This window comes from Drosophila gunungcola (genome assembly GCF_025200985.1).
Source record: "Drosophila gunungcola strain Sukarami chromosome 3L unlocalized genomic scaffold, Dgunungcola_SK_2 000002F, whole genome shotgun sequence".
Lineage (NCBI taxonomy): Eukaryota > Metazoa > Arthropoda > Insecta > Diptera > Drosophilidae > Drosophila > Drosophila gunungcola.
In genome coordinates this window covers 5223951-5250357 of record NW_026453178.1, presented here as the reverse complement: position 1 = coordinate 5250357, position 26407 = coordinate 5223951, and the positions used below count along the sequence as shown (strand labels likewise).

The 26407-nt window shown below is 42.6% G+C and overlaps 9 protein-coding genes across 15 annotated transcripts; 4 read left to right on the top strand and 5 right to left on the bottom strand.

Moving 5' to 3' along the window:
* Positions 1-287: 287 nt before the first annotated feature.
* Positions 288-2500, top strand: LOC128257763 (syntaxin-8). Of its 4 annotated transcripts, none has more exons than XM_052988954.1 (3): positions 288-392; positions 1601-2144; positions 2214-2500. In XM_052988954.1, the coding sequence occupies exons 2-3, from the start codon at positions 1614-1616 to the stop codon at positions 2418-2420; spliced, it is 738 nt and encodes a 245-aa protein (XP_052844914.1). In that variant the 5' UTR covers positions 288-392; positions 1601-1613; the 3' UTR covers positions 2421-2500. The 4 variants fall into 4 exon arrangements, with proteins under 4 accessions (XP_052844914.1, XP_052844915.1, XP_052844913.1 ...); XM_052988955.1 differs by having other exon boundaries at positions 361-379; XM_052988953.1 differs by lacking the exon at positions 288-392 and having other exon boundaries at positions 1524-2144.
* Positions 674-1367, bottom strand: LOC128257772 (protein NATD1). Of its 3 annotated transcripts, none has more exons than XM_052988967.1 (2): positions 1225-1367; positions 674-1111 (listed from the first exon to the last, which is right to left on the bottom strand). In XM_052988967.1, the coding sequence occupies exon 2, from the start codon at positions 930-932 to the stop codon at positions 750-752; it is 183 nt and encodes a 60-aa protein (XP_052844927.1). In that variant the 5' UTR covers positions 933-1111; positions 1225-1367; the 3' UTR covers positions 674-749. The 3 variants fall into 3 exon arrangements, with proteins under 3 accessions (XP_052844927.1, XP_052844928.1, XP_052844926.1); XM_052988968.1 differs by having other exon boundaries at positions 674-1040; positions 1225-1344; XM_052988966.1 differs by having other exon boundaries at positions 674-1040; positions 1221-1244.
* On the bottom strand, positions 2499-4418 carry LOC128257752 (cytochrome b-c1 complex subunit 2, mitochondrial). Its single transcript, XM_052988938.1, has 4 exons — positions 4242-4418; positions 3966-4099; positions 3606-3909; positions 2499-3417 (listed from the first exon to the last, which is right to left on the bottom strand). The coding sequence occupies exons 1-4, from the start codon at positions 4284-4286 to the stop codon at positions 2578-2580; spliced, it is 1323 nt and encodes a 440-aa protein (XP_052844898.1). The 5' UTR covers positions 4287-4418; the 3' UTR covers positions 2499-2577.
* A 171-nt stretch (positions 4419-4589) lies between these two features.
* LOC128257761 (26S proteasome non-ATPase regulatory subunit 8) lies at positions 4590-5556 on the bottom strand. Its single transcript, XM_052988950.1, has one exon. It carries the CDS (start codon positions 5465-5467, stop codon positions 4673-4675), a length of 795 nt encoding a protein of 264 aa, XP_052844910.1. The 5' UTR covers positions 5468-5556; the 3' UTR covers positions 4590-4672.
* Positions 5557-5829: 273 nt separating this feature from the next.
* LOC128257765 (survival motor neuron protein) lies at positions 5830-6702 on the top strand. The gene has a single exon (XM_052988958.1). It carries the CDS (start codon positions 5941-5943, stop codon positions 6616-6618), a length of 678 nt encoding a protein of 225 aa, XP_052844918.1. The 5' UTR covers positions 5830-5940; the 3' UTR covers positions 6619-6702.
* A 440-nt stretch (positions 6703-7142) lies between these two features.
* On the top strand, positions 7143-10567 carry LOC128257745 (nuclear RNA export factor 2). Its single transcript, XM_052988928.1, is given in 8 exon segments — positions 7143-7442; positions 7513-7837; positions 7840-7964; positions 8015-8152; positions 8214-8360; positions 8464-8565; positions 8623-9759; positions 10158-10567. Coding segments are annotated over 8 exon segments (2526 nt in total). The 5' UTR covers positions 7143-7196; the 3' UTR covers positions 10464-10567.
* Positions 10568-11893: 1326 nt separating this feature from the next.
* LOC128257771 (endothelial differentiation-related factor 1 homolog) lies at positions 11894-13297 on the bottom strand. The gene is made up of 4 exons (XM_052988965.1): positions 13138-13297; positions 12901-13024; positions 12533-12693; positions 11894-12084 (listed from the first exon to the last, which is right to left on the bottom strand). The coding sequence occupies exons 2-4, from the start codon at positions 13022-13024 to the stop codon at positions 11932-11934; spliced, it is 438 nt and encodes a 145-aa protein (XP_052844925.1). The 5' UTR covers positions 13138-13297; the 3' UTR covers positions 11894-11931.
* A 49-nt stretch (positions 13298-13346) lies between these two features.
* LOC128257751 (multiple inositol polyphosphate phosphatase 1) lies at positions 13347-25259 on the top strand. Of its 2 annotated transcripts, none has more exons than XM_052988937.1 (6): positions 13347-13446; positions 22471-22732; positions 23358-23594; positions 23673-23914; positions 24238-24310; positions 24377-25259. In XM_052988937.1, exons 2-6 carry the CDS (start codon positions 22475-22477, stop codon positions 24971-24973), a joined length of 1407 nt encoding a protein of 468 aa, XP_052844897.1. In that variant the 5' UTR covers positions 13347-13446; positions 22471-22474; the 3' UTR covers positions 24974-25259. The 2 variants fall into 2 exon arrangements, with proteins under 2 accessions (XP_052844897.1, XP_052844896.1); XM_052988936.1 differs by lacking the exon at positions 13347-13446 and adding an exon at positions 15599-15706.
* Positions 20807-21429, bottom strand: LOC128257775 (cytochrome b-c1 complex subunit 10). Its single transcript, XM_052988971.1, has 2 exons — positions 21225-21429; positions 20807-21114 (listed from the first exon to the last, which is right to left on the bottom strand). Exons 1-2 carry the CDS (start codon positions 21302-21304, stop codon positions 20973-20975), a joined length of 222 nt encoding a protein of 73 aa, XP_052844931.1. The 5' UTR covers positions 21305-21429; the 3' UTR covers positions 20807-20972.
* Positions 25260-26407: the final 1148 nt, after the last annotated feature.

Here is a 26407-nt window from a genome sequence, read left to right as displayed (position 1 = left end):
GGATTTTTAGTTATATAGTTGGCATTCTATAGCTTGTTCGAGTTATTGTAAATAAGGAACGGAAACTAGCCTCACCAAAATACCGGCCGGCAGATAGTTTGATTTTACAATGTTTACATTGGTACATGGAAACTTACTTCACTTTTAAATATGTTGCACTTTTTTCATTACTTTTGCTATAAAAGTGACTGTTTTCACTTGTCAAATCACATCTATCGTAACGCAATATGTGCGTGTGTGGGTGGATTCTCACTTTTAAACACCGTGACTATTGCTTTTCTATTCTAGTCACAACTATCGTATCGGAGTGCGTGGGTGCAGTCTGGCAAGGCCTATTGCAAAATAAGGACTGGTCACACTTATAACATACAACAAGCGGGTATGTTTTTTTGGTAAGTTTTTTGTTAAAGCCATAGTTTAAATTTAATTCGGAATTAGTCAAGTCAGAAAATGGTTGATCTCAATAAAATAAACTACAAAATAGTCAGAAATTATTTTGTTTTTAACTATTATAGTCTTATATAATAAAATAGTCTATCATGGCATGATCTGGGCAAGAAAAACAACAATTACAAACATTTAAAGATGAGGGGCGTTTGGTCTATAATTATTTTGACCGCAACTGTTTTTGACACTATAGCTCAAACTTAATCAAGTGACCAACTAAAACGTATTTGCTTTAACTATTGCGAATCTATTGATTTCATTTTTATTTTGTAAATTTGTATAAAGTCGAAATATACTATTTTTTAGTTTAGTATGTACTTCGCGTATTGTGGTTCATATTTGTCAATATAGTGCTGGACAAATCGGCACTTTATAACAATAAATTGTCCATTCAATAAGGCGTAGTCCAGCGCCGCCTTCGCCAACAGCTTTCCAATGCCTTGTCCTCCCAACTCCTTTGGAACTCTGGTGCTATGAATTGTCATTACACCATCTTTAATGGAATATTTTAGCTCCGCTCGAACTCCAGCAATATCGGTGTAGAACCTGTCTCTAGTGTGCCGAATAACAATGTGCGTTCCAAGACATCTTTCCTGTGGATTAACGATCGGAACCTTCAGCAAATGGCCTGCGAGTGTGTTACTACTCTTTGGGATAGAGTACACTTTTGAAAAAATGGGATATGTTCGGCGGCCAGTGTACAGAAACACAACAGGAAGTAATTTGGAAAACATTTCTTAATTTCGGAGTAGTTTCTAAATAAATAAATATACATACATCATATTGTCGACATTCGGAGAGACCAGATTAAACTTTTGAAATATGTCACATTTTGTTAAGGGGAGATTCCCGTTTTCCGCAAAAAAATAAATTTACTTTTTGTTTTTTTTTTTTATCCTACTCCGATAGAGATATTTTTTTAAGGTTTTTTAGTTTTGTATACATTTTTCCGTTTTTTTTTACTTCTGATTGAGAATTGTAAACACAGTTTGTCTATTATTTCCAAGCGAACCTTAAGATTAGTGTGACCCTACACTCGTTCACTTCTTGGCCCTCGAATTGCCACCAGCAATCAGCTGTTGCTCTGTTACTGTTTTTGTTGTGTGGCTTCCTTAGAGGCGTAGTTTTTTTTTTATAACTGCATTACTCACAGCTAAACCGGAACAATGGCGCTTGTGGATCACGACTCCTGGGACATCGAATATGAGGGATGCGAGCGGTTGCGCCACCAGCTGCTGGTGCACCTGAACCAGCGCCAGCAGCTCAATCGGTTTAATCGGACGAGCAAGTACGACCAACTGACGGCCAGTATTGAGTCCGGTCTGGAGCAGTTGTCCAAGGACATGAAGCACCTGAAGGTTGTCCTAGACAACGCCATCACCTGGGAGACGAGCCCGGAGGAGGAGCTGCAGCAGCGGCGTATCGACTGGGACCGACTCACCTCGCAGCTGCGCGAGATCCGCGAGAAGTTTACTAACAGCTCGCGATCCAATGTGGTGGCCGCCGCCTCCGGATCCGTTTGGCAGGATCAGGACCTCGTCTCCGGTCCGGGCAGTTCTTCGCGGGATACGGCCTTGGACGTGGAAGCCCTGAAGCAGCGGAAGATCGAGATGTTGGAGCAACAGAACCAAGGACTCGAGGTTTTATCAGCCACATTGTCCAGGCAGCGCCAACTGGCCACGCAACTGGGCAACGAGGTGGAGGATCAGAACAGTGGGTGTGACCCGATCCCTGCACAGCCATTTCTCACCCCTTTCACTTTTCAGACATCCTGGACAACTTGGCCAACGCCATGGACCGCGTGGAGACGGGTGTGCAACGGGAAACCCAGAGCATTGGGCAGGTTAACCGGAGGGATAGCACCTGGGGCTACTGGCTGGTTATTACCGCCTTGTTCGTCGCCATTATCGTGGTGGTCTTGGTCTAGGCCGCCAACTATTCCAACTGTTATACGTCATTGCTTTATATTATGACCTTTGTGAAATGTCTGTCTGTCGTTAACCCAAAGTTTAATTATTTATACACCAATTAAAGTAGGATTTATAAGTATCTACGTTCGCGGATCGTTCCCTTCAACAGGTTTATTTAGTCGTTACATTACGGTTAACAGATGTACAGGTGCTTATCTACTTAAGCCAAATCGGAGGCGTAGGGGACGCCGGCCAGGTGGCCGATGGCGCCGACGGCCAGCTTGGAGCTGCCCACCTTCTTGGCCGCCTCCTGGACCTGCGACTGCGAGATACCATCGATGGCGCTGAGCAGAGCGTCTGCCTCGAGCACATTCCGGGTGAGCGCCGCCTGGCGACCGATCTCCTTGATCAAACCGCCGTCCGACGAGTACCGCGAGATGATGCGCGCCTTCAGCAGAGCCTTGCCGCGAGCCACATCCTTATCGGACACCGAAGCGGACTTCAGGCCGCGCACCAGGAACTCCACGGTCTTGCCAATATCCTTGGCATCAGCAGAGACAACAAAGCCGAAGATGCCGGCATCGGAATAGCTGGCGTTCAGAGCCTTGACACGGGCTCCAGCGCCGCCGGCGCAGTTGACGGCCTCGCCATAGAGTCCGGCCGAGGTGCCGCGCTTGGTGGCCGCCTTAGCGCCAAGAGCCTGCTCCAGGATGGCGAAAGCAAGCGCCTCCTTGTGGTTGGAGGCAGCACCGCCCTGTCCAGCCACGGCCACGACGGCACGGTGTCCGGTCGTGTCCTTGCGGGCATCTCCGCCGTACCAGTTGGCCGAGGCAGCCTTGCCGCCTCCGCTGGGGAACTGCAGAGTCTGGGCAAAGCCCGCCAGAGTGTTGTTATCAATGCCCACACCCACGACGGCGGCCCGGCCGGCGGCAAAGGTCTGGGCCACGTAGTGCAGCAGGCTCTCGGATGACAGCTTGCCCAACTGGAAGCGGGGCGAGTAGATCGAGTTTCCCAGGCCGTTGCGGAAGGCGGCCTTGTGGACAAGCTCAATGGCGCGTTGCTGCAAAGAATGAACAGGATTAATATAGATCAAAATACATAAAGAAGGGTTCGATGAGTTCTTCTGTGGCTATCAAGGAAACAAGGCATAAATAGTTAGTTAGCCAGGCCAACAAAAATAACAGAAACTAATAAAGCACTAACAAAACATCGGTCTGGGCCCCATTAGCTTTTGGAATGCGGACTTACCTCCGTGGAGACGGCGTTGAGCTGGTTGACCACCGTCTTGGCGTTGTCGGTCAGCTCCCAGGGCTTGAAGGCAGGCTGCAGCAGGTCCTGCAGGTAGCGCAGCCCGGTCTCGGCGTTGTCGGCAGTGGTGGTTACAGTGTAGCCGACGACCTCGCGGTCACCCCATGTGGTCAGGGTTCCGCCAACCTGCTGGATGTTGCGGGCGATGGCGAAGGCGGACGAGTTCTGTGTGCTCAATCCTCCAGCCAAACGGAGCAGGTGCGAGGCGCCCTGGGTGTCGTAGGCCTCGTTGCGGGATCCGGCGCTGCAATGGAGGGATTGAGGTACTCGTGAGGATCAGCTACTGAAACAAGGACTTACCCCAGCACCAGGGACACGCGGGAAACGGGGAGAGTGGCATCGGCAGTGGCCACCACCAGCTTGTTCTCCAGCACCTTCACATTCACGGCCGACAGGTCGCCCACGGGACGGGGACAGGTGGCGTAGCCTCGTTTCTGCCGGAAAACAGGACGGGGTGTTCATAATTCTTGTTATATTCGACATTGTTTAGATGGCAACTTCAGGTGTTTTACGTAACACGAGCCTCCGCTGGGAGGATTGGCTGCCGTAACTTTTGTTGGTTAAGTCGAGACTTACGGCGATGGCGCGCAGAAGCGACGTCTTGCTAGCGTTGCAGGCCATGGCGTGGATTATTCTAAAATTTCTTCTATTTGCTTTTTAAGCAATGTTTTACAAATAATCGCAGAGCGAAAATTTTTGTCTCCGCTGTCGTTCGCGCATGGTGTGACCGTCGCACAGAGTTGCACAAATCCCTTTTTCAATAGGGCTAAAAGTGGTCACACTAAGTAGCAGCAGTTAGTTCTAATGAATCACGAGATTTTCCAAATATCGTGATCATAAGCAATGGAAACAACGAACAGACTTTTTAGGGGAACTAATATTGGGTACTACTAAACTACACAACAAATTTTTAAACTATACTCGAACGTTTCAGAAAGAGCACTATATTTATTAACTTTACTTTGGTGTATCTTAACCAAATATTAAAGGCTGTAAACTGTTTAGACTTAGACTATCATCTCGAGGTTGCGGGCGTAGCTGAGCACTTGCTCGGCCAGTTCCTCGGAGGGCAGAAGCTCCTTGGGCTTGACGCTGCGGTCCGTGAAGCTGTAGTCGCCGCTGGCCTCCAGTTTCCACTGGCGCTTCTCGCCAAAGGCCTTAATCTCGTCGGGGACGCGGAGGTTGAGCCGCTTGGCCGCATCCTTTGCGGATATCTTGTCGTAGGACTTCTCGATGCAGGCGCCGATCTCGTCGCGCACTGTCTCCACCAGCAGGTCCATGAAGTGGCTGTACACCTCGGCGGGCACCGTCGACTTGGCCTGGAAGATCTTGTTGTAGCGCCCCTCCATGATATACTGCTCCAGGGCAAGAATGGGCCGGATGAACTGGTTGTGCTGAATGACATCGACGGAGAGCAGCTCCAGTTCCGTGTGGAAGTCGGACACCCGGTTCCCGGAGAGGAGGTAGAGCAGATTGAGACCCAGCAGCTTGTACTTGCTCTCCGACTCGCCGATGATCTTGGCGTAGTCGTAGTAGTAGCACTTAAGCTGCGCCATGTAGCGCTCGAAGGCGAGCAAGTCCTTGCTGAGCACGCTGTGCTCTACGGCCACCTCGAGCACGCTCCTGGCCAGCAGAAGTTGCTTCTTGGATGTCTGGGCGTCGTTTCCGTCCGTGGGTAGGAAGGCCATCTTCACCAGGGCCACCTTCAGTTGATCCAGCAGCTGCCCGCATCTGGCGGTGTTCGGGGGTCGCTTCGCCCATTCGGCGGTCAGTTCCTTGTACAGCGTTTCTACGGTGGCCATCTTTTTCGCTTATTTTGTTTAATGGTTTGCACGGACTCAAGATGATTTTCGCTTTTTTCTAGAGATGGCAAATATCAATAAAATATACCGTAGTGCTCCCAAAAATGTACTTTTTATACCGCTTTACTTAAAAAAAAATATACCATAAATATACATAGGGTGTTCCTTAAACGATTATTTTAATTAGTTTTTTACAGCTATAATTTTGATTTCACTGAACCAATTTCAGTATATATCTGCTGAATTTTCAGCAATTCAGAGATTCAGACGTTTCGGTAATACCCAGAATATTTTGTAACAAGAAAAACGATTGCAGGTCAAAAACATTTTGTCCACCCCTAGGCGATAATTTTATTTCGGCCAGTGCTGTACAGTGCAGGTGCTTTGCCCGCGTTGCCCAACACAGTGAGAATTCGCTAAACGCCAAAGCTGAAGATTGTTTTTTCTTTTAGAAAACGTGATAGCTACCCAATATGTCTGACGAGCCCAACACCGCCGTGTGGGACGACTCCCTGCTGGTAAAGACGTACGACGAGTCCGTGGGCTTGGCCCGCGAGGCACTGGCCCGCCGCCTGGCCGAGTCCACCAACAAACGTGAGGAGGAGAACGCAGCCGCTAACGAAGCTGAAGAGGATTCGCCCACTGGCGGAGCCACTAGTCCCGAACCACTGTCCGTCAAGGTGGGCGACTACGCCCGTGCCACCTACGTGGATGGTCTGGACTACGAGGGCGCCGTGGTGTCTATCAACGAGGACAAGGGCACCTGTGTCATCCGCTACTTGGGCTACGAGAACGAGCAGGAGGTGCTGCTCCTGGATCTGCTACCTTCCTGGGGCAAGAGGGTGCGCCGCGAGCAGTTCCTTGTCGCCAAGAAGGAGGACGGGGAGCAGGTGAACCGCTCGAAGGCATCCGCTGTCGCTGGCACATCGGGCCAGACGAAGAAGTCATCCGGAAAGGGCCGAATCTCTGGAGGATTGGTTATGCCGCCCATGCCACCCGTGCCGCCCATGATCGCCGGTCAGAGCGACGGCGGCGAGCAGGACTTCGTGGCCATGCTCACGGCCTGGTACATGTCCGGCTACTACACGGGTCTCTATCAGGGAAAAAAGGAGGCCAATACCAGCGCCAAGAAGAAGACACCCAAGAAGTAGTTGCATCCCTCATCTCATCTCCACATCTTTCCTAAAGACTTGTAGCCATTAAGCAAACAAAACGATTAAAAATTGTTAAGTTAAGGAGTCATTTTAGTGCTGGCGGGCTCGGGTTTCAGTTGTCAAATGAGAAAATGCCGATGCAGGCAGAAATTTAGGCACTTACTACTTCTGCCCTCTTGTGGACGTCAGTTTTTCGACGGCTGTCATAGCGAGCAGTCGAATTGTGCATCGGGTGCATTTCAAACGGATTTTTTATACCCTAACAAAGACCACTTCAGTTTAGTCAGAATTTGGAAAAGTACCGCGGCCATACATAATAATAAATGTCGATATGGGTTTATTATAATTTCTTCAATATCGAGATATGACACAGCTGCTATAAAAACGATACAATAAATTTGAGTTTTAAGTAGAGTGTTCAGTATTCGTCTTGCCGAGGTCAACAAAATGAAATAAACTTTTGAAAAGTACATGTCACCGACGTTTTGCAACACTGCCCCCTGTGAGCCATGAACAGGCGTAAGATTTGAAACACAAGTGCAAGGTCTTCTGATTGAACTAGTGTTTTCTTTGCAATGCCAGGCCAGATTCGAGTGCTGGACTTTGGCGATGGCTCCGAGCCCCTCCAGTTGGACTATCCAGACTCGCGGATCTTCAGCAACTGCTCCAGCTACGGCGACCGTGTACTGGGTACCAGCTGGAACGAGATCACCGTGCACCATCGCGGTCAGCTGAACTACCTGGAGAATCCGCAGCAGACGATCATGGAGGGTCTGTACCATGCGGTGGATGGTGCAGAGTTCTATCCGGTGTTCTACCAGGTGGGTTCCGTATATCCCACACCCCCTCCCTACACATGGACTTTTAAACGGCCCGTGACGAATTTTGTAGGACGGTAGCAGGGCGGATACCTTTCTGGTCCGCAACTGCAAGGCGGCCATCGACAACCTCTTCAATCTGAATCTCACCATCAGCCTGGACAGAGGCGCCTCCATCCCCATCAGCGTCCAGCTGGGCGTGGCCGAATACCGGGTGAGCCAGATATCGCCGCCATTCCTCATCGCCCGGGTGGTCAGCCAGCTGTTGACTCGGCTGGTGAAAAGGGACGGCGTGGACGGACTGCTCAACCTGGACAATTTTGGGGCCCGTCCGGAGTTCTGCAATATAGTCGTGAGCCTGGGCAATCCGAGCATTCTGATGAACGTGTGTCAGGTAATACGAACGACCACGCAAGCTTCCGGGTGAACGGGTTCATATTGTCTAACAACCACATCCGCAATGTTCGACCCCTGACTCTGTTCTCCAATGTGGACTATGCATTGCTGGACCTGAGTGGCAACAAGGTGAGTTGGCTACCCTGGACTGTTAGGCATCGGATTAAGTGTGTCCTTAGATCAAGTCAGCCGATCGCTTGTGCCGCGCCCTCGAGCAATTTCGAGCCACAGAACTGAAATTGGATAAAAATCCCATTGCTAGGAGTAACAACTTTCCGGGAAACATCAGGTCGTTGGAGAAGAACTTCAAGGTTGTGGTAAGTGTAATACACACACCATGCGAATTCATCATATAATTGATACCAAACATCCCATCAGAATGGTGTGCCCTTTAAAAAGCTGCACAAGGCGTTTTCCCCTCTGAATAATGAAATCGATTTGGAGACGGATGGATCGCGACTCGACGCAAATAACATGTGGAAGCTGTCAGAGTATGAGAACAGTCAGGACTGGCATGCCTTTATGGTGAGTTTATCTGGTAATTTCCAGGATCTCCCAGTTATAAACACATGGTGTGATCATCAAGCCGGAAAACGACCATATGCTTCCCAACCGTTATTCTTAAAAGGTACCCGATCCGCATCACGAATTCAGCAAGGACTTGTTCTTTGACTATTTCTTCATTAGCGTGGAGCCGGACTTGAGCGAGTTCTACCCCTGCTACTACAAGGTGAATATGTAATTTTTCCAGAAGATCTTGGCTAATAATTATATTTTATCTATTTAGTATATAGAAACAGAACACGTATTCCTCGTACGCAATTGCTATGATCAGATTGCACACCTGGTGAATAATTTCAAGCTGGAGATGTGCGTTCCGTCGACAAATAACTCAAATGAGGAGCGATCTGTCAGTTACTACCTGCGCATGAACGTGGCCACTTTTAAACAGCATCATGTCGACCCGGAGCAGTGCATTCAGAAGGCTGTCCAGCGTTGCTATGTGCCCCAAAATCGGCTGCTCAACCTCGACCGGTTCCAATCCAACGAGTGCCTGCAGGATGTGGTTGTGCCACTGGGCAAGACCAATGTTTTGGCCCACATATTGTCGGTGGCGTCGCGGCAGTTTATGACCACCTGCTCGGAGATTCGCTTGTGCCGAAACAAGATCTTGGGCGTGGAGAAAGCCTATGTCCTCCGGCGGATGGGCAATCTGCGTGCCGTGGATCTGAGCCATAACTGGGTGTTTGAGCTGACAATGATCAAGTCCCTGGGTGAGTTGCCACTTAAATCCTTGGTACTCCACGGGAACCCACTCTGCCGCAATTACCGCCTGCCCAGTGAGTATGTCCGGGCGGTCACGGAGCTGTTTCCGCAGCTGACCACCTTGGATGGCGTGGATCTGCAGACAAATCCCGGCCAGTCGCCGCAGAAGAACTTCCTCTGCGATACAGGCGCCTACGAGTTGGTGGGCGAAGTCTTCCTCAAAAACTATCTGCTGGAGTTTGAGCGTGAGGAGGACCGCTGGAATCTGAGCAAATACTACTCCGAAGACTCGCTCTTTACCTTGACTTGCAACTACAGCTACAACATGATCCAGAACCACCAAACTGGCCCAATGATGCAGCGCATATCAGCATACCGCAAGCACGCTCGAAATCTGCACAGAAATGACCTGTCGAATGCTGCCAATGGCGTGTACGTGGGCTTCTCCGAGATCATGGATGTGCTGATGGCACTGCCCCGGGTCAGCCACGACTTCCACTCCCTGCAGACGGACGTGATGCACTACGATGGACAAACGGCGATAATCTACGTGACCGGTCTGCTCCGTGACGAGGCACCTGGCGGCTCGAAATCCATCGGTAATGTCTTTCTGGGCTTTAGCCGGCAGTTCGTGGTCAAGTTCGATGGAGATGGCCTGGTAAGTAAAGAATCGCTGTGGATTTTCTTACATATGTTGATAATGCGCACTATAAGTGTGTGGAAGGTTACTATTATTATTTATACACGCAGAAAAGTATTTAATGATGGTCTGTTAGGTAGGGCGATATACCGATCGAAGGAAAGGTATCGTTTTAATTAAGAAGTGAGCATAACATGACTAAAAAAACCAATAAGTTCAGGCATAAAGGTTTAAAAGTGTAGATATTGAAAAATAAAGTTATGGTTTCCCTCTTAGGGGAATTTTTATGTTTTTTAAAATTTGTACATAATAGTTAACAAATTTGACAAGGTAAATGACGGACAGTGCTGGCAAGGGTATTGCATTGCAGGCAACAAATAAATTATTATAATAATTTTGATTTTACAATATTTCAGGGCTTGGGTAAAAGAGCTCGCAGGCTGAAGATAACAAATGAGCGTCTAAACATAATGAAACCCTCGAGCAGTATGATCAAAAACGCTTTCAGTGTAAACTATCCAGACCCAAGTGATCGTTTGTTGGAAGAGGACTCCCTGGACGTGAAGGACCACAAGCTGCTTCTGTTCCAAGAGGTAACCGGCCTCATTTCCACCTGGTGCACATCGATTGTTGAGGAAGCCGAGTGGGACTTCGAGCGAGCCCTGAAGTTGTTTATCCAGAAGAACGCAGACAAGGAGATCCCCGATGTAGCCTTCGCTTAAACATTAGTATTTATCGGTTTCCATTATCTTCCAATTCTAATTTTTTAAACTGTAAGAGGCCTGAAAACTATTTTTATGTATGTTGCTAAGGGCCCCAAAGAGCCAAAGAAGTTGATTAAAGTTCCTATTGTGTTAATAAATTAATATTAGGTACTTTAATGACTCAAAATGCCTATGATTTTCATTGACCTATAATAGTTTAGTTTCTGTTTAAATTAATTTTTTTCAGTTTTATATTTTAATTTAATTGTTTATGCATTGTATATTTTGTCTCAATATTTTGTCCTTCTGAATATGTGTTTAAAAATTAGAAGGAAGTAATCAAAATATTGATCATTTTCAGAAATCTCTTTAGTGTAAGCCAAACTAACCTCCAAAGAATCCAAAGTTGTTATTGACTTTAAGCCCGGCTCCTTAGCCATAGCAATTTCGACATCCCAATAAAATTGCCATTATTACCATTAATATGCTGTTTATAGATGGCCGAAAACATTTATTCAATAATTACGAGTTAATCACGTGCAAAAAGAAGGTATTTTCCTACACATATATGGGAGAAGTATTGTATATCTCCAATTCGCAATCTTTAGCTGCGAAGGAATAGGTCTGGGCAGTGGGAAATAAATAAACATCGAGAAATTGCCATCGCTTAAATATTTAAATATTTTGTAGACTAGAAAATGTTTCTAAATACATTTAGCATATGTTTCTTGTATAATATGTATAATGCATTAGTAAACGCACGGTTCATGACCCTTACACAATAAATTACAAAAAGGGGAAAGTCCGACTAAGCTCTAAGAATTTGCATATATCGTTTAATGTGTGTGCTCAATGGTTTTAGCTGGATGGTAATGAGTGTGTCATGCAAATTTTGAGTATGGCTGATTGGATGATAAGAAGATTGAAAGAAATTCGAGTGTTTTTCCATGCTTTACATGTGTTGGCTTTAATTCCATAACTTAGATCAAGTTTCAAAACAAACTCTAATGCCAAAATGAACGAATAACACTTGTCCAAGCTATGAGCGCATTAATATCAGATAAGTCTGTTGCGTTTCACGTCCGTCTTCGTTTCCGCATCCGGGTTGTGTGCTTTTTGTGTGAGAGTGTATGTATTTTGGGTAATTACAATGGTTAATTTATCGGTAAAAAGATTGACAAGTGGCAAGCGCTGCGATTCCCGCTGACTTCTTGGCTTGGAACAAACAATTGCGAAATTGGCGCTCATAGTGGTGATTAGTTGGATCTTCGGTTGCTATGTTTCTCTGGGTTGCTGCGTCTGCAGCTGCTGCTGATTGACCCGATTTGATTTGGTTCGCCAGCCTCCCGATAATGCTTCATTTGCGTCTGCCGCCCACTGTGCTCCAGCCTCCAGAATCCGGGTGTTGTTGGTTCTGTTGCCGGGCGCTGCGTGCTGAGGTGGTCGTGTGTGGAGCACCACTGGCGGCAGACGCGGCAGCATCGTCTCACTTCTTACCGGGAGGCGCTATTGGTTGGCCGCGCTCCTTGCCGCGCAGCTTCATGCCCAGAACGCGCTCCATCTTGCCCAGGATCAAGTTGTTGGGGATGCCGCGTCCGGCCTCGTAGTCGGTCACAACCTGCTGCTTCTCGCAGATTTTCTAGGAGGGAAAAAGCATAAGCTTAGTGAACTTTAATTTAAGAATTTAACCAAAGAGACCGATTTCTAACCATAAACTTATGATTCAGAAGTTTGTTTCCCAAACTAATTAATCTTCGTCTTGTCGTTAAGGAGTTTTGTACAATAAATATTTATTATATATTTAATGGAATGCGTTTCATGACCTAAAAAGGGATAAGCTCAGAGCTCTAACCCAACGAGCTAATCCCCAATAAGCCCAAGTTAATTTTCCTAATAGATGATATTTTACTTGATCATTTTAAGTATGGGAATTATAACCTTGTTATTAAAAAAATTATTAAGTTAGTTAATCAATCTAAATTGAAATCTATGGGAGGTACGTTAGTTTAAAGCAGACTCCAAATCAAGGAGAAAGTGACAAATGACCTAATCCCCTTTGGTTTTGTTTAAAGGGGTTCAAAACCTACAGTGGCTAGATCCTTTTGGCTGAGACCCTTGCCCTGACGTCCTTGCTGGATAAGCTTGCCCACATCAAGTGGGATTTTATCGTGGCGCAGCTCCTCGGTTTCGCGGTCCAGTTTGGCAGTGTTCTTTGTGGTCACATGCTGCTTGTTGGTGCCAGCACCATCTAAACGGGAGCAGAAGTAGGGTATTACTATGGGGGATTTAAAAGCGTGTGGTAAAAGGTTGGCTGCACTTGTGAAATCAGCAGAGCGTTGACACAAATAGTAAAACAAATGCCACGCAATGCAGCAGGAGTGCTTCTAGGTTAGACAGTGGTGTGCTCGCAAGGGGGTCACTTTTCGGGTCGGGGGCCAGGGGAACCGGCGCTCACATTTCTGTTGGGTGTCCACGGCGACTCCTTGGCGGCGCGCATTATTTACCGCCGATTCCGTCTTCAGGTTTGATTTGGGTGCCTTTTTTCGCAAAACGGTTGGAGCCGAGTCCCAGTCCGACATCTTTTTCGTAGTTTTTAGCGCATCGATTTGGGGGATACGGAAAAAATTGAAATTAATGAGTTAACTCTTTCTAACCGATCGCCGCACTGACTGGCCGCTTTGAGGGGACTCACATTGGCTGCTTTGTTTAGCTTAGTTTGCTTTTATTATTAATTAAAACTACGAAATTCCAGAACTATCTTTTTTGTGTGGGGATTTTAACGTCTGTTAGCGTTAGTGGTGTTTCTGTTGGAGAAGGACCAGCAAGCGATGTATCGATATGTGCGAGGCACTATCGATTGAACTGCCAGCTTTGCTAGCACTTCTAGAGATGAGAAACTAGTCATCATTGACGACCGCAAACTTTAAACCCCTAAGGTTATATATTGTAGTAAGGCTTATGTCTAGCCAACCGAAAGTTGGACTGCGGGCCGATTTATATGGTAAGCGGAAAAAACCCTCTTCCAAGCCAATAGGAATATAAAACGATTATATACACGATTTCTTCCGACTTTTATTCAGTGTTGAAAATTGCAGTGTTACTTGTTTTTCGAAACAAAAAATATTTGAAAAAAATATGCGGACCGATATTTCAAAATAAACGTCGATCAAGGATAGGGTTACAATACAAACATACAGTTGTGGGGCACTTTCATATGATTTTGATGTATAAATTTACATCCCGAAATAATCTCCAAATTTGTTGTGTTGATTTTGTGCTCTATTTTTTTAAATTTTTTTTTTTTAATTTTTACCATAAAATGTAGTTACTGAAACATATAATGCAAATTCTAATGCAATTAACGGGATGTCGACCAATTGGGTTCTGTTTTGTCGCTGTGCGCTAAAATTTAATTTCGATAAGAGACTTAAAATATTTTAAACTGGCTGAGTATTAATAAATGACTAGGTCTTAAACATGTATTCCCCTATCTATAAAATAAACTACATACAATATTAAAGTATAAGTAATAATTCAATATTTAATAATATGACGCCTATACTTTTTTGTTTCATTTCTTTCCGAAGTGTCTCAAACTATTTACGCTTTATTTTGATACTTTCGTTGTATTAGTTTTAAAGTTATCTTATTTAGTAATTTTTTATAAAAAAAATAATGGGATATTAGGTGTATCTATTTCATCTACCAAACATTGTGAAACTTTATTTTTGTACATACAATATATACATATATACATATCAATAACTTAACAAATAATTGTAAGAAATGTGTTATTGCAGATCTAGAAAAATTATTGTAAACTTTTCAAAATTTGTAAAAAAAAAAATTGAGCACTTTGCAATCATAGCATGTACTATTGATTTATTAAGCTCTCATGAGTAGTTTGATAATTTGCAGACCCATTTAAAACGAAAACCCAATTGGCGATAATAGGGCACTCATTTGTTATTTGTAAGGGCTTTCTTCAAAGTTTTAACAATGCGTAATACCTTTTGCTTTTTATTTAAAAGCCCCCGCGATGTGACGCAAATAAGTCCTTGACCGGCGTCATCAAGGTTACGTTGACGGCGTTTAATGGCATTAAATAATCGGTACCACTTGAAATTGTCATCTCCTTATCATTTTAAGCTTCAATCTTCACACCAAAAAAGACTGTTTGAGTTCTGCGCCAGTTACTTATCTGCTGCAAGGAAGCATTCGATGATATTTCAAGCGAATCTATACTAAGGATCGCTAGTTCCTTGTAGTATTTGCTGTTATCAGACAAATGTGATTAGTGTCGGCTGGGTAGTAAACTTGAAGGTCTGTCGCAGTAGAGGTGCACTTTGGTGACCAACTATTGTTATAAGTCATAATCTGGAATAATTATGGATTGTGTACTCTAACTTGAACCATATCGTTGACTGACACATATTAAAAGTTTTGATTTAAATAAAATTTTATTTTAAAGTTCCTCAAAAACTTAAGTTATTCCTTTTTTGAACAAAACAAAAATCGCTGATAAGGCCTCAGAGTTCTTTGTTTTGTTCTTGATAACAAGTTATGGAAATGTCCTGTTGATTAATATGAGATAATACATAATTACGCGGTGATTTATATTGTTTTGGCTTTACGCTTATGCATATGATCTACAGAAAATTCCACTTAGCGAAAACAAAATTAGATAAGTTAAACTGTGGGCCTAAACAGAGAAAATATTTACAAACATTCTATGTTTTTACCTGATAGCAATTAACATACAATACAAGTACTTTCTTTTTTATTGAAATACCAAAAAAATAATATAAAAAAATTTAAAAATCCAGGTTTAAAAATGTGGTAATGTCTACTGTCCGACAAAACATTTAAATATCATATGTTTTCCACAAAGGTTTTGTTTTTCAGCTTATACATATTTGTGTATAATTTTTATGAACAACTTGTGTATGCTGCCGTTGTTATCTTCTTCTCACCTGAGATTTTACACCTACGCAAAGAGTTTACATATTGTAATCTCTTATCGCTTTAATTCTCTAAAGAAAAACAGAGAGAGAGAGAGAGCGAGAAAGAGAGAGAGTAAAGGCGAGAGAAAGAGATAGGAACATCGATAGGCAACTTGGGAGCGCGGTTCCGACGCGATTTTTAGTTCAATTTCGAACGTTCAGCGGTCGCGTCGTCGTGAGCGGTTAAAAACGCCAAAATCGGTTAAAAAACTGCCAAACTCAAGTTGTTTACCCAGTGCATTTAAATTACCCAAATAGGTGCGTTTGTCTCTGCTTCTCGACAAATTATGCTGAATTCATATAATAGCATAATGCATCAGCACAATTTATGAAGCATTAACTGTTGTCATTTGAATAAAATTCACATAGCTTGTGCCAAGAAGTTCTCTCGATCATTTTAGCAGTTGCAATCATCTAGCACTTAATTGAAACATTAGAATGCACTCTATCTATCGTTCCCAGATATTTCTCTAGTTGCACCTGCGGTTTGTATTTATTTTCGTCACTCTCAGTCACAAATATGTAGATGGAATTGCTTAGGGGAACCTGTTCGGCGGACATCTATAATTGTTGTATAACAAACAAATAACGTTTTTTTTGTTCGATTTCGTGATGAGCTCAGCGAAATAATATAGTATTAAATTGTTACCATTCGACATTTTGCATATGAATGAAAAAGGCTGGAAACTTGAGGTGGCTACATTAATCAGTTTTGGGAACGAATTTGGTTTTGCTTGTTTTCTTAGTTTTTTTCGGTCTCCATTTCCACGCAGCGTGCGACTTTATTTTTATTCGCCCTGGAGGTGAAATACACAGAGAAAAACATTTTATACTTGCCATATTGGAACCCTAAAGATTTAGCTTAAAAGGTTGAATTTTTACATGAAGGTTGTTGTTATTAAATGAGAATAAAATATTAACTGTTTTTTTTAACGTATTATGTAACAACAGAGTCTTAAAAACCCCAATACTTTCTTTGAAAGTATATACATCTGAGTTAGTTTTTCTCAGTGTAGCAAGCCCTATGAAAAGTTCAACGTTCTAGGCAAAAATCAAATCTTTTTTGTGGCCAAATTGCGCTTCGCTGGCTGAGCAATCAAATTAGCAGGTGGCAGGCAGCTGTTTGCATCACCTGAGTGATTTAAATGAGTCGAGTGCGTTTTGCACGCGTTTTAAGAACACGCTTAAAATAATTAGGTCTCCAGCGCACGGAGATTAATCTAAGTTCGTGCAATTAAAATGGATAGCAGCACAAAGATAAGCAAATTACGCAAACAAATAGTTGACACAAGTGTCTTGTCGTCGTTGCTCCTTTTGGCCAACTCCCGAATCCCAACTCCCTCGGCGGATTACCAGATTTATGACTTGTCCTCTGGGCACGCGACTCCCACTTGGACACGCCATGTTCCCCGTTCCAAGGACCCAGGGGCACATTAAATATTTAATTTATTTTCAGACCCCGCTCGCTCTCACATACAAATCTCGAATTTTGCGGTTGAGCCCTAAAATTTTCGGAATTCTCGCTCGTTTTTGGGCTGCCCGAATATGTTGACGGCTTCAATAGCCGATGCTTGACACTTGGCCATTTGCTATTTGCCTTTGCGGCTACCTGAGGGGCGTGGGTGAGGAGGTTCTATCCAGCCCAGTATGTGGGCCAACTACGACTACCACATTGGGTTGAAAGAAAACCGGTTATAGGCCAACGAACATTGACTCTAACTTGTTTTTCCTCTTTGCGTTTTTCTTGCTCCCGCTCTCTGTCGCGATCACTTGCTCTTGGGAAATTCGGTCGTTGGTTTCCATAGCGCTGGTTTTCCAACTGCCCTCCCTTCAAATCGATTTAGCCAAATTGCACAAGCTTCAAGCAGTTGTTTGGCCCTTCTCTAGAGGTAAATATGGTGTGCCTTTCTTTTTAGATTCTGATTTTATAATTCTTGATGGATTAAGTTGTTGTTGAAAAAGTCTTTTAAATTTTGTTTGACAGAATTTTACAATTTCAAATAGTATTTTAACATGATAAGATTGATTGTAACAATATTATTTTGTATATGACTTGTAAAAGAAATTGTCTCTAAAAACTATACGTTACGTCTGCATTATTTTTTCGTTTTCTTAATTATAAAAAAGTATAAAACTGGTATTTAAGTTAATAATTTGATTAATTTTTTTTTGAAGACAATAATATTAATACGTTTTACGCATAAAGGCTAATTTATTAGGCATACTTTATATAGGATAAAGATGTAGAGGTATTCGAATATTTTTATTTTTACGATTTCCGGGCAGCTTTTTTCGTTTGCTCGTTGTTTGCTCTTGAAAATACATTGGTTTTAAAGAACAGGTGTGTTTGCTTTTAATCGCTTCAACTAAGTTGCACAATTTTTAGGTTTGTTTGTTTACTAAGCTTTTTAAAAAACTTGCAATACAGAGCACTGTTATAAGGCGTAAATAAGTTCAAGTGCTTATTTCTCATCAGCGGTTTTTATATTCAGAGAGGAAATTGCTCTCGATCATCTAACTCTTGAAATTCCCCCACTCGTTTCAAATAAATTGCAGAATTTGTCAAAAGTTTTTCGCTCTTGAAACGGTGCCAAAAGAATTTTGGCATTCACCATTGCTCACTTAACCTTAACCGAAACACTTTCCTTTCTTTTCCTTTAGCTTCCTTGTTTGATGACGAAAATAGAGTCTCATGCGGCAATCAGCACTTTTTTCGATTTTTAATGGCCATCAGTTAATATATCATTAGAAATGAAGCAATTCTATTTTCGAGCGACGTCAAATATTCCGGCTGCCAAACAAATGTCCCAAAAATAGTTTTGAAAACTGTTTCAAAATTCCAAGACGGCTCCCTCAACCCACACTTCTCACGTGTCACGCTGAGGTCAAGCAGGCGGCATATTTTAAAATATTTTCCAACAAAACAAAACGCAGACCAGACATGATCCCATCCATCGGACTTGTAATGGGGAAGGTCGCCTTGGGGCTCTGGTAATAAATTAGATACTTAATGTTCCCAGGCAATTTTCGGGTATAGCTTTTAATTAAAGATTCCCAAAGGCAAGCCTAGAATTATCCGGGGCTCCGAACGCCGTTTCCCCGGAGAAATTCGATGTCTGCATAACAACTAGATAGTGGCCTTGTCGGCCCTAAGTCCCGATGTTTTATGTTATGCTCGGAACATGGATGTTCCGGTCGCCCAAGACTCGCCATTAATATGTAATCTCTCTCGGTTTTATATGGTGTGCATGATATATGCGCCATTATCCGGGGACGTGACGGGGATTTTAAGTGAATTGCGCTTGAGCATCATTACGATAATTGGTCGACCTGGCATTCGCTCTCCTCATGCCACTCATTTGCACACATATGCTAATTAATATGCACAGTAGTTTCAGAGCTTTGATTTTAGCATTTTTTTTTCACTTTTCACATTTCATTCGCGACAATATTCGCGGGCAGCTGCGAAAAACGCTAACAAAACGCTCGCAAAATCTGTATCTGCATCCAGCTGTTTGCGTGTGTATTCAATTAACTTGGCCAGCAATTGATGCAAGTATCTGCGCATTCACTGCTCCACATCTTCGAATTGTTTCGTAATCGAAATTATTTAATTTCCCCGTAAAAGTTCAACGATCTCAGATCGATCAGTGTGCGCTGGAAAACCAATTGGTCAAATGATGAATTGGATTTTCAGTCACTGGCAATGACTTTTGTTGCAGACAGACCAAAAAATAAATAGAAAAAAAAACATCGATAAATTAGGCAAAGTGGAAACAGCAACTGAACTGAACACAAATTTCTGGTTTTGATTTATGTTATGCTCTAAAAAAACCGAAAACCGCACCGCAAAATGAAATCAGCACGAGGGCAGATCTCTTAGAAATATGAAAACTACGAATTTATTAAATAGAGAGGGTACACAGAAACAAATATTGCTACTCACTTTTCTATAAAAAAAGTTTATGATCTGCTTTTATTGAGCTAAGATCGTATTCTATTTTGAATAGAAAAGCAATTGATCACCTCACCTGACAAATTTAAATGTGATTAAAAATGAATTACAAATAATTATATTATTTACTGTGTATAAATAGGGGCGTCGCTTATACATTATACACAATCAGGCAAATTAGCCAAATGTCACGCACACTTTTCTACAAAATTCAAACAAATATCAAATAATAAATATCATTTCCAGATTAAATTAGTTTTCCGAGTTGGCGAATCTGTTTTACAAATGGATGGGAGGGTGGTGGGTTAAAAGCTGGAGCAATTTGCTTCCCCAGTTCATAAAGACCAGCTAAGCAAACACGAGAAGGCAGCCAAATTGGAATTTTAATTTCGCATTGAGAAAACACAAAACTAGAAAAATGCCGATGGAATGGCTTGAAAATGCAAACAAAGGAGGGGCATTCAATTGATTAGGGGAGTGTCTATGGAGGGGGTCTCATTCTCAGATGGCAGATCGCAGATCGGATCGTATAGTATAGTATCGAGAGACTCTGGAAAGCTAGAAAAGTGCAACCAATCCGACGGATGCGATGTGAGGCAATTATTTGCACTTGAAAATGCAAAGATGGCAGTGGAGGCAGAAAAATTAGATGCGTGTGTCAGATCGCTTTTTGGCCTTCCGCACATGGGATATGTAATTGGAAATTTCACAAGCTAATTGCAGCTGTCAATGCTATGGCAGTGACGTCACTGATGCACAGAGAAAAATTAATCATGTGCCTATACATATATACATTTTTTAAACTTTTCATATCCCAAAGTATTAAATATTACTATTTTACTGTTTGCAAAAATAATGGACATCGAATTTTATTTGTGGTTTTAGTTATAAATGACAAAATAATATAATCAAATTATACTTGACAACTCGTCAGTCATTTTGAGGTTAAATGAACATTTTCTATCCTTGATTGTAACTTATATTAATGAACATGATTGTTGTGATTTTGATTTGATTTTAACTATATTCAAATATTTTTTTTGGTAAACCAAAAATAGATAATCATTATTAATAATTAATATCTACATGAGATCACGATGAATTTACATATTTTTTTCAGTGTGCTAGTATCACATATCCATTTTATTTTTATTCCATACCATCTCTGCAACAGGTTGCCCAAGCGATTGATGGGACGAAATGGTAAACAGAAAACCCCCAATTTGTTTCCAAGATGTAGTTTTTTGGCTTAAGGGGTCTTTCCGGGGATTTCGGTTCATCTATTTCTGGTGCTGCTGCAACCATTTATTTGTTGTTCTTTCGGCTTGTGTTTTGACTGGCAGAACATTTATTTTTTTTGGAAGCGTGTTGCACCAAATGCATTTCCAAAACACAAGAAACATTAAACCGCAAAAGGCACCGAGAAAAACAAACAAAATATTGAAAGCCAGTAAAAACGTTTCATTCAATAATATTTCACAGAAGGCACGATCTTCAAGGGTCTGATTTTGATTTTGAAGCAACTAAGTCTAAAAATAAATAATGCCGGCAGCACTATTTTATCATCTCTTACTTCGTCTTTTTCTTTGGGTCTTCTGGTTTGGGAAATTTGGTATTGTACAGGGGAATCCATCCGGCAATTACTTTCCAATCGGTATAATAAACAACAGCCAAAGCTGCCGCCAGTCCAAAGGTGGCAGCTGATGGCATACTGTGGGCATCAGGGATTATTTAATATAACGTTAAATATAATAAACTATGTCCTTTAGTGGGTTTCTGTATTGTCGGATTTGTACTTTTTTTTAATATCGGTACACTTACAAAGCTAGGGCCAATGCCTTTTGATTTGTCGTAGGCTTGTGCTTACACCATAAACCAGTCAATTTGTTTTTCAAACTCATTTTGATTTTTATATTTTGAAAGTAACTTTCTTTCCAGTTGAATTTAAGAAGTAAAGTGAAGGGGTAGCTTGTCACCCAAAATTCAGATTAGAGTTAACACTAAAGTCAGGTCATGTTACATGCTGTTAATGAGCTATTGTATCCCCATCAAAATTCCATGGATTTCTGGCTTGATTAATCAAAGTCGGATGCGGGCACTAAATTGAAACATTACAATCTTTTATGAGCAATCTATGAGCAATCCCAACTTGTTGGCCTGACCTAATTGAGGAAGGAGTGTGAAGGTGGAGACAGGGGTTGGCTATCGGTTGATGGACATGTGCTGATGACTAAAAGCCACGTGGAGAACTGCAGCAATTTGTCAGCGGGGTCAACCGAAAATGAAAATCATTAGCCTAATTTTTAGGGCTAGAGTTAGGTTAGTTTTGCACGGCGGTTCACATCACTCAGAAAAAAATATTACTAGTTGTTAGGTTGAATCTTAAAATGTTAAATACTCACAGAACTCAGTCAAACACTTTAGGAAAAGAGAGAATCAATGCTTTAATATTATACTTTTTTTTAATTTTTTATTTGCATTTTTAATTATTGTATGCTTTGTTACAGAAAGCTATCAAACTCCTCAGAATTGTCCACTCAAGTTTTGAAATTTGGTTAATTTCATGATTTTAAATTTAAAACAAAAATTTTATTTTATTTTTTAAAACAAAATTACAAATTTAGATAGCTTACACGGGGAAAAGTTTTTCATATACTATAAAATATTCCAAATGCAATAAATGCTCCTATGAATTTCTGATTGAAAGAGTTATTTTTTCCGAGTGCGGGTGCGTGTGTGCTGGCATTTCCTCCGAACTCCGACTGGATTTCCATTCGATTCGATTCTGTGGAGCCCCTCCCAGATTGTCTTGCCAAGTTCCTTGCCAGACGCCAGCGAAGCAATTTAAATGCCACACCTATCCGCTGTCTGAGGTGGGTGGTTGCCAGGAGGCCTCCACATATGACACTCGCCGTGTCCATTAGGGCAGCCACGGCCTGGTGGACAGGACGACAGTTCAAGGATATGCGCCCAAGCGAAGGCTGGGCCACTTAAATGTTCGAGCAACCCTTTTTCCGCCGCCCAGCTGACTTTACTCCCTCCTTTTTTTCCCTCTGAATTTCCCCAGAGCAATGCGCCTGCTGATTTTCCTGCTGCTGCCACTGGTGGCCATCGCCCAAGGCGATGACTACTGCTTCAGCAAGGACACCTCCCGCCTCCAGACGCGCCAGTTCTCCTCGAAGACCGCCTACCAGATCGTCAAGGGCACGGACATCGACAAGCAGTACCTGGTGCCCGGCTGCCAGCCCCAGAAGATGTGGATCTTCCACAGGCATGGAACAAGGCTGCCCAAGAAAAGCATGATCAACAAGGCGCCCAGAGTGGCCGAGGTAAGTTTTATCTATCCTACGGGACTTAAAATGTATCGAAATAAGGCATTTTAAAGAAATCAGTAAACTTTCTACCATATAAAAATATCTTGGTCAAAATCACAAATATTTGCGTTTATAATCATTTTAGGCTTAATTGGAACCATTTGCGTTTATTATTAGACTTTTTTGTTGACCAGTGTATTTTCTACTTTATAAAATAACTTCAAATATTTGTACATAAATTATATATTAAATATTATCATTTTAATCTAATTAAAGTCAAAGTCACATACAAACATTTTCTGTATTTATCACTAAACTAACCTAGCCTTTTTAAGCAAAAATAAAATAGGAACGGATATTTTTAAATAGTGAGAGTGAAACTAACAATGAATTACAATTTTCAAAAAAATTGTTTATGACAAAAGAGCCATTCATTTGCTCACAAGCTGCCAATATAGGAAGCAGTTTATTACAAGCAATTATGAGCTATGGTCGTTCGGTTATACGATAAATACTATTCTGAACAAATATGTCATTTGTATTCAGCTTAAGTTGAAGCAGTTTTTTAATGATTAGTAGAGGATTTGTTTTGATGAATATATTGAATTATTCGATGATATTATCTATATCCCTTTGCTAGCTGCGCGATCTCATCATAAATAACTATAAGGTGGCCAAGACCAAGCCGGAAACGGATGAGCTGTGCCAGACCGATCTGTTGGCCATCCAGTTCTGGAAATGGAACAGCAGCATAACGCCCGACATGGAGGAGTATCTGACCACCCAGGGTTACGACGATCTCAGGGGCACGGCCAAACTGTATCAGCGCTACTACCCTAGTGTGCTGCCTCCGGTCTACAATGATACCTATTATCAGGTGAGTTTGCTTGCTTTGATCGCAAAATCTCAAAAGAAGAACATATTTAAAGTTTGTTCTTGCCCATTATTCACCCAGTTCCGTCACACGGACACCCAGCGCACCACGGAAAGCTTCAAGGCCTTTGCCGAAGGACTCTTTGGCTCCCTGAATTCCGCCCACTCCGTCGATATCCCCAAGCAGGATCTGCTGCTCCGTCCCTATGACTACTGCTCGTCGTTCAAGGATGTGAACTACAAGGGCGCGGGCTCTGAGTACGAAAAATTCCATCAATCTAAGCTGTACAATGACACTCTGGCGGATATATCCACTCGATTGGGGTAAGTTTGTTATATAAAACAGTTTTTTTGGTTGGGGAAAATTATAATTATAGAATGATTCAGTAGCTTTGTAATTATATACATCTTATTGGACTACGCAAATCACATGGCTTATTAAACTAGAATATTTTGTTGTTTTTGTTAAAAGCGTTTATTTTATTTAGTGTTTCAATTGGTGATTTAGCAGTATTTTTAATTTTGTATATTTTAATTTCAATTAAATTTTATATATTAATGGAGGAAGCGAAATTATGTAAAATTAGTTTAGAACCTAAGTATATTTTTGAGAGTATAACTTTTGACACCCGTTTTTCGGCAAACAGTTTCCTTTACACCCTGGAGGAGGAGGACATTAAGCTGATGTACGACATGTGCCGCTATGAGCAGGCCTGGAACGTGAGTTTCTAGTGAAAAACATATTTTACCCTCAACACAATTCTAAATTGGTCGAACAAATTACAGGTGGACCGCAACAGCGTCTGGTGCGGTGCCTTCCTGCCGGAGCAGGTGACTGTCTTCGAGTATCTGGAGGATCTGAAGTACTACTACGGATCGGGCTATGGGTTCCCGGAAATCGAGCGCCTTAACTGCCGCCTGGTGCAGGACCTTCTCACCCACTTGAACAACCCCGTTTCGCCGCACGTGGTGGCTCATTTCGGGCACTCAACGGGTCTGCTGACCCTGCTCACTGCGTTGGGCATCAAAAAGGACGATATCAAACTGAGGGCTGACAACTACGACAGCTTGACCAGCCGTCGCTGGAAGACCAGTCTGATCGACCCGTTTGCCTCCAACTTCGTGGCCGTGAAGTACGACTGTCCGACGGAACTGGACCGCGAGAAGGTGGTATTTTTCCTGAACCAGCAGGCCGTCCAGCTGGACTGGTGCAATGTGGGCCTGTGCAAGTGGTCCGCTGTGCTGGAGAAGTACAGGGGAATTGCGGAGGCGGACTGCGGTGATTACTACTGCCGGACGGGCGGAGCTGCGACGCTGGGATCCGGAATTTCCGGCCTCCTGGCCACCGCCCTCGCCGCCATTCTGGTCTACTTAATGCACTAACTTTCGATTAGAATAGCTCTTAACTTGTAATGTACAAAGTTCGTACCAAATGAAGGGCCGTCTCGCCTGCGGATGTCAGTCAAGTATTTTTCGATTTAGATTTTCTACATTTAATCCAGCAAAAAGCACAAAACTTCCCCACAGTCGAAAAACCACACCATACAAACACACACTCGGTCACTGAAAATTCATCTTAACGATTTTATAAATGCTTAACGTACGTTGACAGCGCTACAGTCAAAAATAGCTTTATATTAACTAAATAAAATGAGTATTTAAAATGTGAGCTTCGTTTTAAAGGGTTTCATGTTGGCGCCAAGGGAACTGCTTGTGGGCAAAAAAAGCAGTTTGTAAAATAAATGTAGAATGGCAGGTTGTGTAAACTACCGGTAGATGGCAAAAAAACGCATGATTTGTGTAATGGAAAAATTGTATTATAGCTAAAAAAGATTAAGGGCTTAAATAATTATTAAAAAATATAATTGAAACCGATTATATTTTTTATACACTGTTAAATTTTTATTAATCGAACCTCAATATGCCAACATAAAAAATTCAAGTAAAAATACCTTAGGTGCAAGTCACATGGAGTTATACAGGAATTGATTTATAAAAAAAATCGATTTTTGGTAGAATGCTATTGCAAAATTGTACTGCCACCGAGTTATGCTTGAGCTACCAAAGTTTTTTTTGTTGGAAAAGTTAAGGTTATTGTTAAACTTAACTTAACTTAACTTTAACAAACTTTTTTTGTTATCCATGTTATTTAAGTAATCGTTTTTGGTTAGTAACAAAGCCGATAAATTACTAATCTCGCTGTAAGTCGCGGTACTCCCAGTTCGTTTATCCCCAACTTGGAGCATGGAAGAAATGTGAAATTAATTACATTTGCTGGGCACAATCAGCGCGGCATCTACGACCACTGTGTCTGGCCTGGAGGAGAGTCTCCTTCACTCCCGTTCTCCACTTGAAAAAGGCAGCTTTGACAAATCCTTTACGGGTGTGGAAACCGTAGGCCATGTTTAAAGTGTCACACCCCACTCTTTTTCCACCGAATGCCCCTGTTTCGCAGGTTTCAGAGTGAAATGACGAGGATAATGGGAGGAGGAGGGCAGGTGGGCTGCTATGCAGCGTCACGTGTTTCCTGTTAAATGCTCTAATGATGGGTATTAGGCCAGACTAAGTGCCACTCATAAGTGCCGCACACGCACCTGACTCTCTGAGCCTGGCCCTCGATTTTGGTCCTACCTGCCTGCGAATCCGAATCCGAAACCGACTTTGTGACCTGCCTCCGCCTTTGACATCGAAATTTACGCAATATGCGTTTTTTATTTCGCTCACTCCCAAGCCGCCTTAGAGCTACCGTCTTTTGGGCGTTGTCACGGCAGCCCAACTGACGGCTTTTTACCCCTCCCACATTCGAGGTCCTGCTAA

What these genes read in the sequence shown, in the direction of transcription:
- LOC128257752 (XM_052988938.1), bottom strand. Translation starts at nt 4,286, where the DNA reads ATGGCCTGCAACGCTAGCAAGACGTCGCTTCTGCGCGCCATCGCC. An exon ending in CGCGTGTCCCTGGTGCTGGG is followed by an intron (nt 3,910 to 3,965) that starts GTAAGTCCTTGT and finishes CCTCCATTGCAG; the next exon opens with CGCCGGATCCCGCAACGAGG. An exon ending in TCAACGCCGTCTCCACGGAG is followed by an intron (nt 3,418 to 3,605) that starts GTAAGTCCGCAT and finishes CATTCTTTGCAG; the next exon opens with CAACGCGCCATTGAGCTTGT.
- LOC128257751 (XM_052988937.1), top strand. Translation starts at nt 22,475, where the DNA reads ATGCGCCTGCTGATTTTCCTGCTGCTGCCACTGGTGGCCATCGCCCAA. An exon ending in ACAATGATACCTATTATCAG is followed by an intron (nt 23,595 to 23,672) that starts GTGAGTTTGCTT and finishes TTATTCACCCAG; the next exon opens with TTCCGTCACACGGACACCCA. An exon ending in GCTATGAGCAGGCCTGGAAC is followed by an intron (nt 24,311 to 24,376) that starts GTGAGTTTCTAG and finishes AACAAATTACAG; the next exon opens with GTGGACCGCAACAGCGTCTG.
- LOC128257763 (XM_052988954.1), top strand. Translation starts at nt 1,614, where the DNA reads ATGGCGCTTGTGGATCACGACTCCTGGGACATCGAATATGAGGGATGC. An exon ending in CCACGCAACTGGGCAACGAG is followed by an intron (nt 2,145 to 2,213) that starts GTGGAGGATCAG and finishes TTCACTTTTCAG; the next exon opens with ACATCCTGGACAACTTGGCC.
- LOC128257771 (XM_052988965.1), bottom strand. Translation starts at nt 13,024, where the DNA reads ATGTCGGACTGGGACTCGGCTCCAACCGTTTTGCGAAAAAAGGCACCC. An exon ending in CGTGGACACCCAACAGAAAT is followed by an intron (nt 12,694 to 12,900) that starts GTGAGCGCCGGT and finishes GCTCCCGTTTAG; the next exon opens with ATGGTGCTGGCACCAACAAG. An exon ending in GCCAAAAGGATCTAGCCACT is followed by an intron (nt 12,085 to 12,532) that starts GTAGGTTTTGAA and finishes TTTCCCTCCTAG; the next exon opens with AAAATCTGCGAGAAGCAGCA.
- LOC128257765 (XM_052988958.1), top strand. Translation starts at nt 5,941, where the DNA reads ATGTCTGACGAGCCCAACACCGCCGTGTGGGACGACTCCCTGCTGGTA.
- LOC128257761 (XM_052988950.1), bottom strand. Translation starts at nt 5,467, where the DNA reads ATGGCCACCGTAGAAACGCTGTACAAGGAACTGACCGCCGAATGGGCG.
- LOC128257775 (XM_052988971.1), bottom strand. Translation starts at nt 21,304, where the DNA reads ATGAGTTTGAAAAACAAATTGACTGGTTTATGGTGTAAGCACAAGCCT. An exon ending in AAGGCATTGGCCCTAGCTTT is followed by an intron (nt 21,115 to 21,224) that starts GTAAGTGTACCG and finishes TGATGCCCACAG; the next exon opens with TATGCCATCAGCTGCCACCT.